This window comes from Anser brachyrhynchus (genome assembly GCF_964034855.1).
Source record: "Anser brachyrhynchus genome assembly, contig: SCAFFOLD_305, whole genome shotgun sequence".
NCBI lineage: Eukaryota > Metazoa > Chordata > Aves > Anseriformes > Anatidae > Anser > Anser brachyrhynchus.
The window spans coordinates 18,882-33,586 of NW_027664111.1; the positions used below are offsets into that span (position 1 = coordinate 18,882).

The window sequence follows — 14,705 nt, forward strand, 5'->3', positions numbered from 1 at the left end:
GACGACGACACGCGTGGGGGTCGCGGACACGCGTGGGGGTGGGGGGGGGCCGCGCGGGCACTGCCCGGCGCTCGCTCGATTGCTCGGCGCTCGATTGCTCTCCCCTGCCGCCCTCCCCTCCCCTCCGTGACGGGCGGGCCGCGCGGCCAATGGGGAGGCGCGGCGGGGGGGGCGGGGCCCGGCGGGCCGCGCGGCCAATGGGGAGGCGGCGCGGACCGCAGAGAGGACTGGCGGGGGCCGCGCGGGGCCGGCGGCGGCCATGAAGTGAGCGGGGGGCGGGAGGGATCCCGGGGGGGATCCCCGCGGTGGATCCCGAGGCGCGGGGGCCCCCTTCAGGCACCCCCCCCCCTCCCCCCAGCCCCTTTTTAGGCCCCTTTCGGAGCCGGGAGGGAGGGGGGGTGGTGGTGGGGGGCCGGGATCGGGCGGGATCCCCCCCCGGTGGATCCCTGCGACCCCCCGCTGGATCCCTCCAGGCTCAACATCGACGGGCTCCTGGTGCCCTTCCCCTACGACTACATCTACCCCGAGCAGTTCTCCTACATGCTGGAGCTCAAGCGGACCTTGGACGCCAAAGTGAGCCGGGGATCCACCCCCCCCCCCGGGGCCGGGATCCACCCGCTCCGTGGTGATCCACCCCCGGCTCCCCGCAGGGTCACGGCGTGCTGGAGATGCCCTCCGGGACCGGGAAGACGGTGTCGCTGCTGGCGCTCATCGTGGCCTACCAGCGGGTGAGCGCTCCATCCCAGTGGATCCCAGTGGATCCCCGTCCGGCGGAGCTCAGCATCACCTCTCTCTTTCTCTCTCTCTCCCCCCCCCAGGCCCGGCCGCTGGACGTGACCAAGCTGATCTACTGCTCCCGCACGGTGCCCGAGATCGAGAAGGTTGGGGGCGGGGAGCGGATCCCCGGGGGGGGCGGTGGATCCCCAGGGGGATCCGGCTGAGCCTCGCCCCCCCCCCACCCCCCCGCCCCCCAGGTGATCGAGGAGCTGCGGAAGCTGCTGGATTACTACGAGAAGGAGCTCGGGGAGAAGGTGCCCTTCCTGGGGCTGGCGCTGAGCTCCAGGAAGAACCCTGTGCATCCACCCCGAGGTGCGGGGGGGGCACTGGGAGCACTGGGAGCACTGGGGACAGCCCCGGTGGCGCTGGGGACAGTGGGGGGGGGCACTGGGGACAGCCCCTGGGGGCACTGGGGACAGTGGGGGGAGCACTGAGAACAACCCCTGGGGGCACTGGGGACAGTGGGGGGGGCACTGGGGACAGCCCCTGGGGGCACTGGGGACAGCCCCCGGGGGCACTGGGGACAGCCCTTGGTGGCACTAGGGGCACTGGGGACAGTGGGGGGGGACACTGGGGACAGCCCCTGGGGGGCAATGGAGGCAGTGGGGGGGACACTGGGGACAGCCCCGGTGGCGCTGGGGACAGTGGGGGGGGCACTGGGGACAGCCGCTGGGGGCACTGGGGATGGGGGGGGGGGCAGTGGGGACAGCCCCTGGTGGCACTGGGAGCACTGGGGACAGCCCCTGGTGGCACTGGGGGCACTGGGGACGGGGGGGGGGGCAGTGGGGACAGCCCCTGGTGGCACTGGAGGCACTGGGGACAGCCCCTGGTGGCACTGGGGGCACTGGGGACAGTCCCCTGGGGGCACTGGGGACAGTGGGGGGGGACACTGGGGACAACCCTTGGGGGCATTGGGGGCACTGGGGACAGTCCCTGGGGGCACTGGGGGACAGTGGGGGGGGACACTGGGGACAGCCTCTGGGGGCACTGGGAGCACTGGGGACAACCCCTGGTGGCACTGGGGTCAATAGGTGGGGGCACTGGGGACACTGGGGACGATGGTGGGGCTCTGGGGACACTGGAGATGGTGGCGGGGTCCGGGGACAGCCCTTGGTGGCACTGGGGGGGCTGGGGACAGCGGCAGGGGCCAGATCCTGGTGGCACTGGGGACACTGGGGACAATGGGGGGGCTCTGGGGCCAGATCCCGGTGGCACCGGGGGTGGTGGCGGGACTTCGGGGCCAGCCCCCGGTGTCCTTGGTGGCCCCGGGGGCAGCGGCAGGTCCCCGGGGACATGGGAGGGGGCCAGCCCGGGGTGACATGGGTGACACGGGTGACATGGGTGACACGGGTGACGGGTGACACGGTGATACGGGTGACGGGTGACACGGGTGACATGGGTGACACGGGTGACACGGGTTGACACGGGTGACATGGGGTGACACGGGGTGACACGGGTGACACGGGTGACATGGGGTGACACGGGGTGACACGGGTGACGGGTGACACGGGTGATACGGGTGACACGGGTGACGGGTGACATGGGTGATACGGGGTGACGGGTGACACGGGTGACACGGGTGACACGGGTGACACGGGGTGACACGGGGTGACACGGGTGACACGGGTGACGGGTGACACGGGTGACACGGGTGACACGGGTGATGGGTGACACGGGTGACACGGTGGCCGCGTCCCCCAGGTGTCGTCGCTGCGCTTCGGGGTGGAGGTGGACGGGCGCTGCCTCAGCCTGACGGCCTCCTACCTGCGGGCGCAGCAGCGCCGCGACGCCTCGCTGCCCCGCCTGCCCGCTTCTTCGAGGTGGGGGGGGGGCGCGCGGCACCGGGGGGGGGGCTCGTGTCGCTTGGGGGGGGGTCACACGTCACCTGGGGAGGGGCTCTTGTCACCTGGGGGGGGTCACAAGTCACCTGGGGAGGGGCTCTTGTCACTTGGGGGGGGGGCTCATGTCATCTTGGGGGGGGGGTCACACATCACCTGGGGGGGGCTCGTGTCACCTGGGGGGGGGTCACAAGTCACCTGGGGGGGGTCACAAGTCACCTGGGGAGGGGGTTTTGTCACTTGGGGGGGGGCTCTTGTCATCTGGGGGGGGGGGTCATACGTCACCTGGCGGGGGGCTCGTGTCACCCTGGGGGGGTCACACGTCACCTGGGGGGGGGGGGGTTGTGTCACCTGGGGGGGGTCACAAGTCACCTGGGGAGGGGGCTCGTGTCACTTGGGGGGGGGGCTCGTGTCACTTGGGGGGGGGCTCGTGTCACTTGGGGGGGGTCACACGTCACCTGGGGGGGGCTCATGTCACCCTGGGGGGGGTCACACGTCACCGGGGGGGGGGGGGCTATTGTCACTTTGGGGGGGGTCATACATCACCTGGCGGGGGCTTGTGTCACCCTGGGGGGGTCACACGTCACCGGGGGGGGGGGGTCACACGTCACCTGGGGGTCTTTGTGTTGCCCTGGGGGGGGTCACAAGTCACCTGGGGGGGGGGGGTTTGTGTCACCTGGGGGGGGTCACAACGTCACCCTGGGGGGGGTCACACGTCACTGGGGGGGGGCTCATGTCACCCTAGGGGGGGGGTCACACGCATCACCCTGGGGGGGGGCTTGTGTCACCCTGGGGGGGGGGCTTGTGTCATCTTGGGGGGGGGATCACACATCACCTGGGGGGGGGCGCGTGACACCCTGGGGGGGGGGCACCAGGTCCTTGTCACCCCCCCCCCGGCCCCTTGTCACCCCCCCCCCCGGGGGCCGTTGTCCCCGCAGGAGTTCGACACCCACGGGCGCGAGGTGCCCCTGCCCTACGGCGTCTACAACCTGGACGACCTCAAGGCGCACGGCCGCCAGCGGGGCTGGTGCCCCTATTTCCCTCGCCCGCTATTCGGTAAGTTTTTAGGGGGTGGGGGGGGGCCGTGGGGATGTCCCCCCCCCCCCCCGTGGGGACATTGTGGGGGGGGTGACGCGTCCCCCCCCCTTACTGTCCCCCCCAAGATCCTGCACGCCAACGTCGTCGTCTACAGCTACCACTACCTGCTGGACCCCAAAATCGCCGACCTGGTGTCCAAGGAGCTGGCCAAGAACTCCGTCGTGGTCTTCGAGACGAGGCGCACAACATCGGTGAGCGTCCCCCCCCCCCGCCCCCGTAATGTCACCGCGGTGCCACCCCCCGGCGTCACCGCGGCTTTTTGTGCGTCCCCCCCCCCCCCAAAAAAAGACAACGTCTGCATCGACTCCATGGGGGTGAACATCACGCGCCGCATCGCTCGATCGCTGCCAGGCCAACGTGGCCACGCTGCCAAGCCACCATCCAAAAGTGAGCGCCCGCCCCCCCCCCTCGTGTCCCCCCCCCCCCAATTTGTCCCCCGTGTCCCCTTATTTTGTCACCGTGCCCCCCCCCCCCAAAGGATCAAGGACACGGACGCGCAGCGGCTGCGGGACGAGTACCGGCGCCTGGTGGAGGGGCTGCGCGAGGCGGGGGCCGCCCGCGAGACCGACCTCTACCTCGCCAACCCCGTGCTCCCCCGACCAGATCCTGCACGGTGAGAGCCCCCGGGGGGGGGGTCGCCGAGCCGGGGGGGGGGGGTCACCGAACCGGGGGGGGGTCACCGAGCCGAGGGGGGGGTCAATATGGGGGGGGGGGGGGGCGCAGCGGTGGCCCCCCTCCACCCCCGCCCCCCTATCCACGCCGCTCACCCCCCGGGGTGGATTTTTTGGGGCCCTTACCCGGGCTGCGGTTTGAAAGGGGGGGGGCGGGGGGGGGGCTCAAGACCCTTTGGGGACCCCCCCCCTCTACACCGCGGGGAGGTTTTTGGGGTGCCCCCCCCCCCTTGTTTTTTTCACCCCCGGGGGGCTCCGAGTCTCTGCTGGTGCCCCCACAGCTCCCTTTGGGGTATGGGACCCCCCCCCCCCCCGCTGCCACTCTTGCGCAGATTGGGGGGGGGGGGGTCCCAAAATTCCTTTTCGGGTGCCCCCCCCGCCAGCTCCCGACCCACATTTGGGTGCCCCCCCCCCCAGTTTCTGCCCGGGGGGGTCCTCTTCTCTCCCCCCCCCCCCCCCCCAATTTCCATTGTGGGGGGATCCCTGGGGGCCCCCCCACCCCCTTTTAGATGTGCCCCCCCCCAGCCCGTGCTTAGGACGCTTCTGAGCACCCCCCCCCCCGGTGCCCCCCCCTTTCAATCCCCCCCCCGGCCATTTTCCAGGCTGCCCCCCCCAACCCCAGTCCCTTTTGGGGCGCCCCCAGCCCCTCACCACCCCCCACACCCATGACCTTCACCCTTCCCTCTGCGTTTCCGTGCCCCCCCCCCCAATATTTCTGTGCCCCCCCAGTGTTTCTGTCCCCCCCCCCCTTTTTCTGTCCCCCCCCCTTTTTTCTGCCCCCCCCCCCAACCCCCATCCCTTTAGGGCACCCCCCAGCCCCACACCCCCCTCCACATTTCCTACATCCTTCTCTCCACATTTCCGCGCCCCCCCCCCAATATTTCTGGTGCCCCCCCCCCAATATTTCTGTGCCCCCCCAGTGTTTTTCTGTCCCCCCCCCCTTTTTCTGTCCCCCCCCCCTTTTTCTCCCCCCCCCCCCCCCATCCCTTTAAGGCACCCCCCAGCCCCACACCCCCCCCACCATGACCTTCACCCTTCCCTCTGCGCTTCCGCGCCCCCCTCCCCGTATTTCTGCGCCCCCCCCGGCGTTTCTAACCCCCCCCTTTTTTTTTTTCTCGCCCCCCCCCCTCCGCCCCCCCCCCCCCCAGAGGCCGTCCCCGGCAGCATCCGCACGGCCGAGCACTTCGTGGGCTTCCTGAAGCGGCTGGTGGCCTACCTGCGGGCGCGCCTGCGGGGGCCGCGCGTGGTGCAGGAGAGCCCCCCCGCCTTCCTGCGCGACCTCCACGACAAGGTCTGCATCGAGCGCAAGCCCCTGCGGTGAGTCCGACCCCCCCCCCCCAAAAAAAAAAGCCCCCCCCCCCCCCCTCTCCGTGGGGCCTGTCACCCCTAAAAAGTGCTCCCCCCCCCGGGTGGCGGCCGGCTCCTGGGCGCCCTGTGCCCCCCTCCTCTCCTTGTCACCTCCTTGGTGGCGTTTTCACCCCCCCCCCCCAGGATAATGGCCCCCCCCTCATGCTCTGGGACACTGCGCCCCCCCCCCAGGTGGCATGTCCCCCCCCCAGGGTGACACGAACCCCCCCAGGGTGACATGAGCCCCCCCCACGTCACCGTGTCCCCCCCCCACGTCACCATGTCCCCAACACACCGCGTCCCCTCCACCTCGCACCCCCTCTTCCCCGGGGTATTCCCCCCCCCGTGGGTGACATCACGCCCCCCCCCCGGGTGACATCACACCCCCCCAGGTGACATCACACCCCCCATGAGTGACATCACGCCCCCCCCGGGTCACATGAGCCCCCCCGGGGTGACATGAGCCCCCCCCACGTCACCATGCCCCCCCCCCCACGTCACCACGTCCCCAACACACCGCGTCCCCTCCACCTCGCACCTCTCTTCCCCAGGGCATTCCCCCCCCTGTGGGTGACATCACGCCCCCCCCGGGTGACATCACGCCCCCATGAGTGACATCACACCCCCATGAGTGACATCACGCCCCCCCGGGTGACATGAGCCCCCCCAGGGTGACATGAGCCCCCCCACGTCACCGTGTCCCCCCCCACGTCACCACGTCCCCAACACACCGCGTCCCCTCCACCTCGCACCCCTCTTCCCCAGGGCATTTCCCCCCCCGTGGGTGACATCACGGCCCCCCCGGGTGACATCACACCCCCCCCGGTGACATCACACCCCCATGAGTGACATCACGCCCCCCAGGATGACATGAGCCCCCCCATGTCACTGTGCCCCCCCCCACATCACCGTGTCCCCCCCCACGTCACCACATCCCCAACACGCCCCGTCCCCTCCACCTCGCACCCCTCTTCCCCAGAGCATTCCCCCCCCCCCTGTGGGTGACATCACGGCCCCCCCGGGTGACATCACGCCCCCATGAGTGACATCACACCCCCATGAGTGACATCACGCCCCCCAGGATGACATGAGCCCCCCCATGTCACTGTGCCCCCCCCCCACGTCACCGTGTCCCCCCCCACGTCACCACGTCCCCAACACACCGCGTCCCCTCCACCTCGCACCCCCTCTTCCCCAGAGCATTCCCCCCCCCGTGGGTGACATCACGCCCCCCCCGGGTGACATCACGCCCACATGAGTGACATCACGCCCCCCCCCCGCGTGACGTCACCCCCCAGGGGACCCCCTGAGACCCCCCCTCTCCGTGTCCCCCCCCCCAGGTTCTGCGCCGAGCGGCTGCGCTCGCTGCTGCGCACGCTGGAGATCGCCGACGTGGCCGACTTCTCCGCCATCACCCTCATCTCCAACTTCGCCACCCTCGTCAGCACCTACTCCAAGGGTCCGTTTTTTTTTGGGGGGGGGGGCACGCAAAACCTCGGGGGGGGGGGCACAACCCCTGCGACCCCCCCCCCGGGCTTTTTATTTTGCCCCCCCTCCCCCTCTTTTATTGGCGTGGGATTGGGTAAGGGGAGGCGCTGGGGGGGGGGGGATGGGAAATGTTGGGGGGGGCTGCGTGGTGGGGGGGGGCTGCTGGGTGCCCCCCCCCCATTTATGTGTGCCCCCCCCCCTCAATTTATGTGCCCCCCCCCCCTGCTTCCAGGTTTCACCATCATCATCGAGCCCTTCGACGACAGGACGCCCACCATCGCCAACCCCATCCTGCACTTCAGGTGGGGCGCGGGGGGGGGAAAAAGGGGCTGGGGGGGGCACGGGGGGGGCTGGGGGGGGGCACAGGGTTTTTGGGGGGGGGGCCACAGGGTTTTTTTTGTGGGGGGGGGCACAAGGGGTTTGGGGGGGCAAAGGGTTTTTTGGGGGGTGGCACAGGGGGGTTGGGGGGGCACAGGGGGTTTGGAGGGGGCACAATTTTGCGGGGGGGGCACAGTTTTTTTGGGGGGGGGGACAGGTTTTTTTTGGGGGGAAAAGGAGCTGGGGGGGCACAAGGGGTTTGGGGGGGCACAGGGGTTTTTTTTGGGGGGGGGCACAGGGGGTTGGGGGGGGAAATGGGCTGGGGGGGGGTCATGGGAGGCTGCTGGTGGGGGGGGCCATGGGGGGCTATGGGGAGGTCCTGCCCCCCAATGCTGAGGGGAGGGGGGCAGAGGCGGGGGGGGGGCACAGAATTTTGGGGGGGGGGGCTCTGGATGGCCGCGGGGGGGTGGCGGGTGTCACCCGTGCGTGTGTGTGTCCCCCCCCCGCCCCCCCCCCCCGCAGCTGCATGGACGCCTCCATCGCCATCAAACCCGTCTTCGAGCGCTTCCAGTCCGTCATCATCACCTCGGGGGTGAGCCCCCGCCGCCCCCCCAGGGCCCCCCCGTGTCCCCCTGTGTCCCCCCCATGTCCCCCCATGTCCCCTCCATCCCCTTGTCCCCCCCCCCATCCCCCCCCCATGTCCCCCCCATGCCCCCCCCATGCCCCCCCATGTCCCCCCATGCCCCCCATGTCCCCCCATGCCCCCCATGTCCCCCCATGCCCCCCCCATGCCCCCCCATGTCCCCCCCATGCCCCCCCCCATGTCCCCATGCCCCCCCCATGTCCCCCCATGCCCCCCATGTCCCCCCACGTCCCCCCCATGTCCCCCCCATGCCCCCCCCCAAGTCCCCCCATGCCCCCCATGTCCCCGCATGTCCCCCCATGTCCCCCCTTGTCCCCATGTCCCCCCCATATCCCCCCCATATCCCCCCATGTCCCCCCCATGCCCCCCCACGTCCCGCCCCCCCATGCCCCCCCATGCCCCGCCATGCCCCCCCATGCCCCCCCATGCCCCCCCATGTCCCCCCCATGCCCCTCATGTCCCCCCCATGCCCCCCCATGCCCCCCCATGTCCCCCCCATGCCCCTCATGTCCCCCCCATGTCCCCCCATGTCCCCCCATGCCCCCCCCATGTCCCCCCCATGCCCCCCATGTCCCCCCCATGCCCCCCCATGTCCCCCCATGCCCCCCCATGTCCCCCATGTCCCCCCCATGCCCCCCCATGTCCCCCCCATGCCCCCCCATGTCCCCCCATGTCCCCCCCATGCCCCCCCCGTCCCCCCCATGCCCCCCCATGCCCCCCCGTCCCCCCCATGCCCCCCCATGCCCCCCCATGTCCCCCCATGCCCCCCCATGTCCCCCATGTCCCCCCCATGCCCCCCCCATATCCCCCCATGTCCCCCCCATGCCCCCCCCCATGCCCCCCCATGCCCCCCCATGCCCCCCCATGTCCCCCCATGCCCCCCCATGCCCCCCATGTCCCCCCATGCCCCCCCATGTCCCCCCCATGTCCCCCCATGTCCCCCCCCATGCCCCCCCGTGTCCCCATGTGCCCCCCATGCCCCCCCACGTCCCCCCCATGTCCCCCCACGCCCCCCCACGTCCCCCCATGCCCCCCACGTCCCCCCCATGCCCCCCCATGTCCCCCCCATGCCCCCCACGTCCCCCCCATGTCCCCCCACGCCCCCCCCATGTCCCCCCCATGTCCCCCCATGCCCCCCCCATGTCCCCCCCATGTCCCCCCATGCCCCCCCCCATGCCCCCCCGTGTCCCCCCCGTGTCCCCCCCGTGTCCCCCCCACGTCCCCCCCACGTCCCCCCCACATCCCCCCACATCCCCCCACGTCCCCCCATGTCCCCCCATGCCCCCCCATGTCCCCCTATGTCCCCATGCCCCCCCCATGCCCCCCCATGTCCCCCCCTGTCCCCGTGTCCCCCCATGACCCCTCCACGCCCCCCCCATGCCCCCCCCATGTCCCCATGCCCCCCCCATGCCCCCCCCATGCCCCCCCATGTCCCCCCACATCCGCCCCTCGTCCCCCCCACATTCCCTCTATTCCCCCCCCCCCACGGGACCCCCCAGATCTGACCCCCCCTCTCCCCCCCCCCCCCCAGACCCTGTCCCCCCTGGACATTTACCCCAAAATCCTGGATTTTCGCCCCGTCACCATGGCGACCTTCACCATGACGCTGGCGCGGACCTGCCTGTGCCCCATGGTGAGCGGGGACACGGCTGGGGGGGGGCACAGGGGACACGTGGCACTGCGCGGGGGGGGGGGGGTCGGGGACCCCCTTGTCACCTTGTGTGTCCCCCCCCCCAGATCGTGGGCCGCGGCAATGACCAGGTGGCCATCAGCTCCAAGTTCGAGACGCGAGAGGACATCGGTAGGGGACGGGGACACTGGGGGGGGGTCGGGGACACCGGGGGGGGGACGGGGACACTGGGGGGGGGACGGGGACACTGGGGGGGGGACAGGGACACTGGGGGGGGGAGAGGGACACCGGGGGGGGGGACAGGGACAGCAAGGGGGACAGGGATGGGGACGGGGACAAGGGGTCAGGGACACCTGGGGGGGTCAGGGACACCTGGGGGGGGACAGGGACACCGGGGGGGGGACAGGGACACCGGGGGGGGGGACAGGGACACCGGGGGGGGGGACAGGGACACCGGGGGGGGGGACAGGGATACCGGGGGGGTCAGGGACACCAGAGGGGACAGGGCTGGGGACAGGGACAAGGGGACAGGGACACCGGGGCTGGGTCAGGGACACCTGGGGGGGTCAGGGACACCTGGGGGGGTCAGGGACACCTGGGGGGGTCAGGGACACCTGGGGGGGGACAGGGACACTGGGGGGGGGACAGGGACACCGGGGGGGGGACAGGGACAGCAAGGGGGACAGGGATGGGGATGGTGACAAGGGGACAGGGACACCTGGGGGGGTCAGGGACACTGGGGGGGGGGGACAGGGACACCGGGGGGGTTGGGGACACGGGGGGGGGACAGGGACACCAAGGGGGACAGGGATGGGGACAGGGACAAGGGGACAGGGACACCTGGGGGGGTCAGGGACACCTGGGGGGGGACAGGGATGGGGATGGGGACAAGGGGGCAGGGACACCTGGGGGGGACAGGGACACCTGGGGGGGACGGGGACACCGGGGGGGGACAGGGACACCAAGGGGGACAGGGATGGGGACAGGGACAAGGGGACAAGGACACCTGGGGGGGGACAGGGACACCTGGGGGGGGTTGGGGACACCGGGGGGGGGACAGGGCTGGGGATGAGGGGACAGGGACACTGGGACAGGGACGTGGTTATAGGGCAGGGGGGGTGTAGGGGTTTGGTTATAGGGCACAGGGAGGGGACGGGGACACGGCTGTGGGGTACGGGGGGACACGGGGACACGGTTATGGGGTAGGGGGGACACGGGGACACGGTTATAGGGCACAGGGAGGGGATGGGGACACGGTTATGGGGTAGGGGGGACACGGGGACACGGTTATAGGGCACAGGGAGGGGACAGTGGCGTGCTTATAGGGACAGAGACACCGTTATAGGATGGGGAGGACACAGGGACGTGGTTATAGGGCACGGGGAAGGCACGGGGACATGTTTATGGGGTGGGGGAGGACGCAGGGACACGTTTATGGGATGGGGAAGACCCAGGGACACGTTTATGGGACGGGGAGGACACGGGGACACGTTTATGGGATGGGGAGGCACAGGGACACGTTTATGGGGTGGGGGAGGACATGGGGACACGTTTATGGGGTGGGGGAGGACACAGGGACACGTTTATGGGACGGGGAAGACCCAGCGCCCCAGGGCACAGGGGAGGGGACAGGGACGTGGTTGTAGGGCGCAGGGAGGGGGACGGCGACGGGGTTACGGGGCAGGGGGCGCCTCGGGGTCCGGGCTCCCCCCCCCCCCGCCGCCCCGAGTGACCCCGCGGCTCAGCCGTCATCCGCAACTACGGGAGCCTGCTGCTGGAGCTGTCGGCCGTGGTGCCCGACGGCATCGTCGCCTTCTTCACCAGCTACCAGTACATGGAGAACATCGTGGCCTCCTGGTACGAGCAGGTACGGCGTCCCCGTGGCGTCCCCGTGGCGTCCCCGTGGCGTCCCCAAAGCGTCCCCGAGGTGTCCCCACCGTGTCCCGTGTCCCCCCCCCCCTCTCCGCAGGGCATCCTGGAGAACATCCAGAGGAACAAGCTCATCTTCATCGAGACGCAGGACGGCGCCGAGACCAGCATGGCCCTGGAGAAGTACCAGGAGGTGGCTGTCCCCGTCCCCTGGGGTCCCCCGGGGGCTGTCCCCGTCCCCCGGTGGCCGTCCCCGTCCGTCCCCCGGCGGTGACGCGGCGCTGGCTTTCGGCAGGCCTGCGAGAACGGCCGGGGTGCCATCCTGCTCTCGGTGGCCCGGGGCAAGGTGTCGGAGGGCATCGACTTCGGTGAGGGACGGGGACAAGGACGGGGAGGGGACGCGCGGGGGGGGGACGTCGGCTCCCCCCGGTGTCCCCGTGTCACCGTGTCACCGTCCCCATGCAGTGCACCACTACGGCAGGGCCGTCATCATGTTCGGGGTGCCCTACGTCTACACTCAGAGCCGCATCCTGAAGGTGAGGGGCGTGGGGACAGCGTGGGGACAGCGTGGGGCGCCCCCAGGGACCGGCAGGGCACCCACGGGACGCGGCCGGGCACCCTGGGGAGCTGTAGGACGTGCTGGTGTTACGCGGGGGGGCACCCTTGGGACACCTTGGGGACCAGCGGGGCACCCATGGGACGCAGTGGGGCGCTTTGGGGACTAGCGGGACGTGCCGGTGCCACAGGGGGGCACCCATGGGACACCGTGGGGCAAACTGGGGAGCTGCAGGACGTGCTGGTGACACAGGGCGGCACCCATGGGACACCGTGGGGCACCCTGGGGACCTGCAGGACGTGCTGGTGACACAGGGGGGCACCCGTGGGACACAGCGGGACGGCCAAGGGACCTTCAAGGCACCCCATGGCCACAGTGGGACACCCACGGGACACAGTGGGGCACCCTGGGGACCACCAAGACCCCCCTGGGACCCTACTGGGCACTCAGGGGACACAGGGGGGGCACCCTGGGGACCACTGGGACCCCACTGGGCACCCATGGGACACAGTGGGACACCCTGGTGAGCAGCAAGGCACCCCATGGCCACAGTGGAGCACCCATGGGACACAATGGGGCACACTGGGGACCACCAGGACCCCCCTGGGACCCCGCCAGGCACCCATGGGACACAAGGGAGCACCCTGGGGACCACCAGCACCCCCCTGGGATCCCACCAGGCACCCAGGGGACACAGTGGGGGACCACCAGGACCCCCCTGGGATCCCACCGGGCACCCAGGGGGCACAAGGGAGCACCCTGGGGACCACCAGGACCCCCCTGGGATCCCACCAGGCACCCATGGGACACAGTGGGGGACCACCAGGACCCCCCCTGGGACCCCACCGGGCACCCATGGGACACAAGGGAGCACCCTGGGGACCACCAGAACCCCCCTGGGACCCTACTGGGCACTCAGGGAACACAGGGGGGCACCCTGGGGACCACCAGAACCCCACTGGGACCCCACCAAGCACCCAGGGGACACAGTGGGGGACCACCAGGACACCCCTGTGACCCCACCGGGCACCCAGGGGACACAAGGGAGCACCCTGGGGACCACCAGAACCCCCCTGGGACCCCACCAAGCACCCAGGGGACACAGCGGGGCACTGGGGAGCGCCCCATGGGCTGCAGCGGGACCCCCACGGGGGGGACGCAGCGGGACCCCAGAGGGGCACCCCCACAGGCGGAGCGGACCCCCCCACCCCCCACCCCAGCACCCTACAGAGCCTTCCCCCCCCCCAGGCGCGCCTGGAGTACCTGCGGGACCAATTCCAGATCCGGGAGAACGATTTCCTCACCTTCGACGCCATGCGCCACGCCGCCCAGTGCGTCGGCCGGGCCTGCGCGGCAAAACCGACTACGGCCTCATGGTCTTCGCCGATAAGGTGGGTGCCGGCTGCCGACGTGGGGGGGGGGGGAAAAGGTAAAGGGGCCCCCCCTAAATCTTGTTTTGTCCCCCCCCCCCCTTCCTCTCCCCGGCCCCGTCGCAGCGCTTCGCCCGGGCGGACAAGCGGGGCAAGCTGCCGCGGTGGATCCAGGAGCACATCACCGACGCCAACCTCAACCTGACGGTGGACGAGGCCGTGCAGGTGGCCAAGTTCTTCCTGCGGCAGATGGCCCAGCCCTTCCACAAGGTGAGGATCCTTTTTATTTTTGGGGGGGGGGGGCGCACGGAAAGGTTGGGGACCCCCTCCCCCTTTCACGCCGCGCCCCCGGGGGCAGGAGGACCAGCTGGGGCTGTCGCTGCTGACGCTGGAGCAGCTGCAGTCGGAGGAGGTTCTGCAGAGGATCGAGCAGATCGCCCAGCAGGCCTGAGGCTGGGGGGGGGCACCGACCCCCCCCCCCCCCCCCAGCACACACACACACACGCTCGGAGCGGGACTCGACCCCCCCGAACCACCACCATGTGCGTGGAAGGGGATCGGGAGAGCCCCCGGCAGCGGGGAGGGGGATGGAGATCTGCCCCCCCCCCCAGCGGGAGCGGGGCCCAGGTCCCCCCCCTGTGTGTTCGGGGTGGGGGCCGGAGCCCCCCCCGATCACACGGAGGGGGATCTGGGTCCCGCCCCCCCCCACACTTGGATTGGGATCTGGACACCCCCCCCCCCGACCACATGGACTGGGATCTGGAGCCCCCCCCCTGTATTTGGGGTGGGGTCTGGAGCCCCCCCGGTCACACGGAGCAGGACCTGGACCCCCCCCCCATGTATTTGGGGTGGGGTCTGGAGCCCCCCCGGTCACACAGAGCGGGACCTGGACCCCCCCCATGTATTTGGGGTGGGGTCTGGACCCCCCCCGGTCACACGGAGCAGGACCTGGACCCCCCCTGCAGCCCTGCTGGAGCTGCACATCGGGACCTGCCCCCCCCCCCCCCCGACATTCCCAAAATAAAGCAGCTGCAGGCGGGACCCCCGCCCCCCCCCCCGCGTCTCTGTCCCCCTGTGCTCCCCCCTCAACCTTTGGGGGG

The 14,705-nt window shown here is 71.3% G+C and overlaps 1 protein-coding gene across 1 annotated transcript; it reads left to right on the forward strand.

Annotated features, from left to right (window-relative positions):
- Positions 1-187: 187 nt before the first annotated feature.
- ERCC2 (ERCC excision repair 2, TFIIH core complex helicase subunit) lies at positions 188-14,662 on the forward strand. Its single transcript, XM_080608453.1, is given in 32 exon segments — positions 188-264; positions 474-573; positions 651-728; positions 819-881; positions 975-1,070; positions 1,072-1,089; positions 2,479-2,580; positions 2,583-2,597; positions 3,554-3,655; positions 3,657-3,671; positions 3,779-3,883; positions 3,886-3,904; positions 4,002-4,045; positions 4,047-4,082; positions 4,084-4,100; positions 4,192-4,306; positions 4,308-4,326; positions 5,533-5,701; positions 7,072-7,190; positions 7,452-7,521; positions 8,060-8,129; positions 9,712-9,813; positions 9,918-9,981; positions 11,556-11,677; positions 11,780-11,872; positions 11,975-12,047; positions 12,145-12,215; positions 13,484-13,580; positions 13,583-13,626; positions 13,732-13,875; positions 13,964-14,444; positions 14,571-14,662. Coding segments are annotated over 31 exon segments (2,280 nt in total). The 5' UTR covers positions 188-259; the 3' UTR covers positions 14,057-14,444; positions 14,571-14,662.
- The last annotated feature ends 43 nt before the right edge of the window (positions 14,663-14,705 follow it).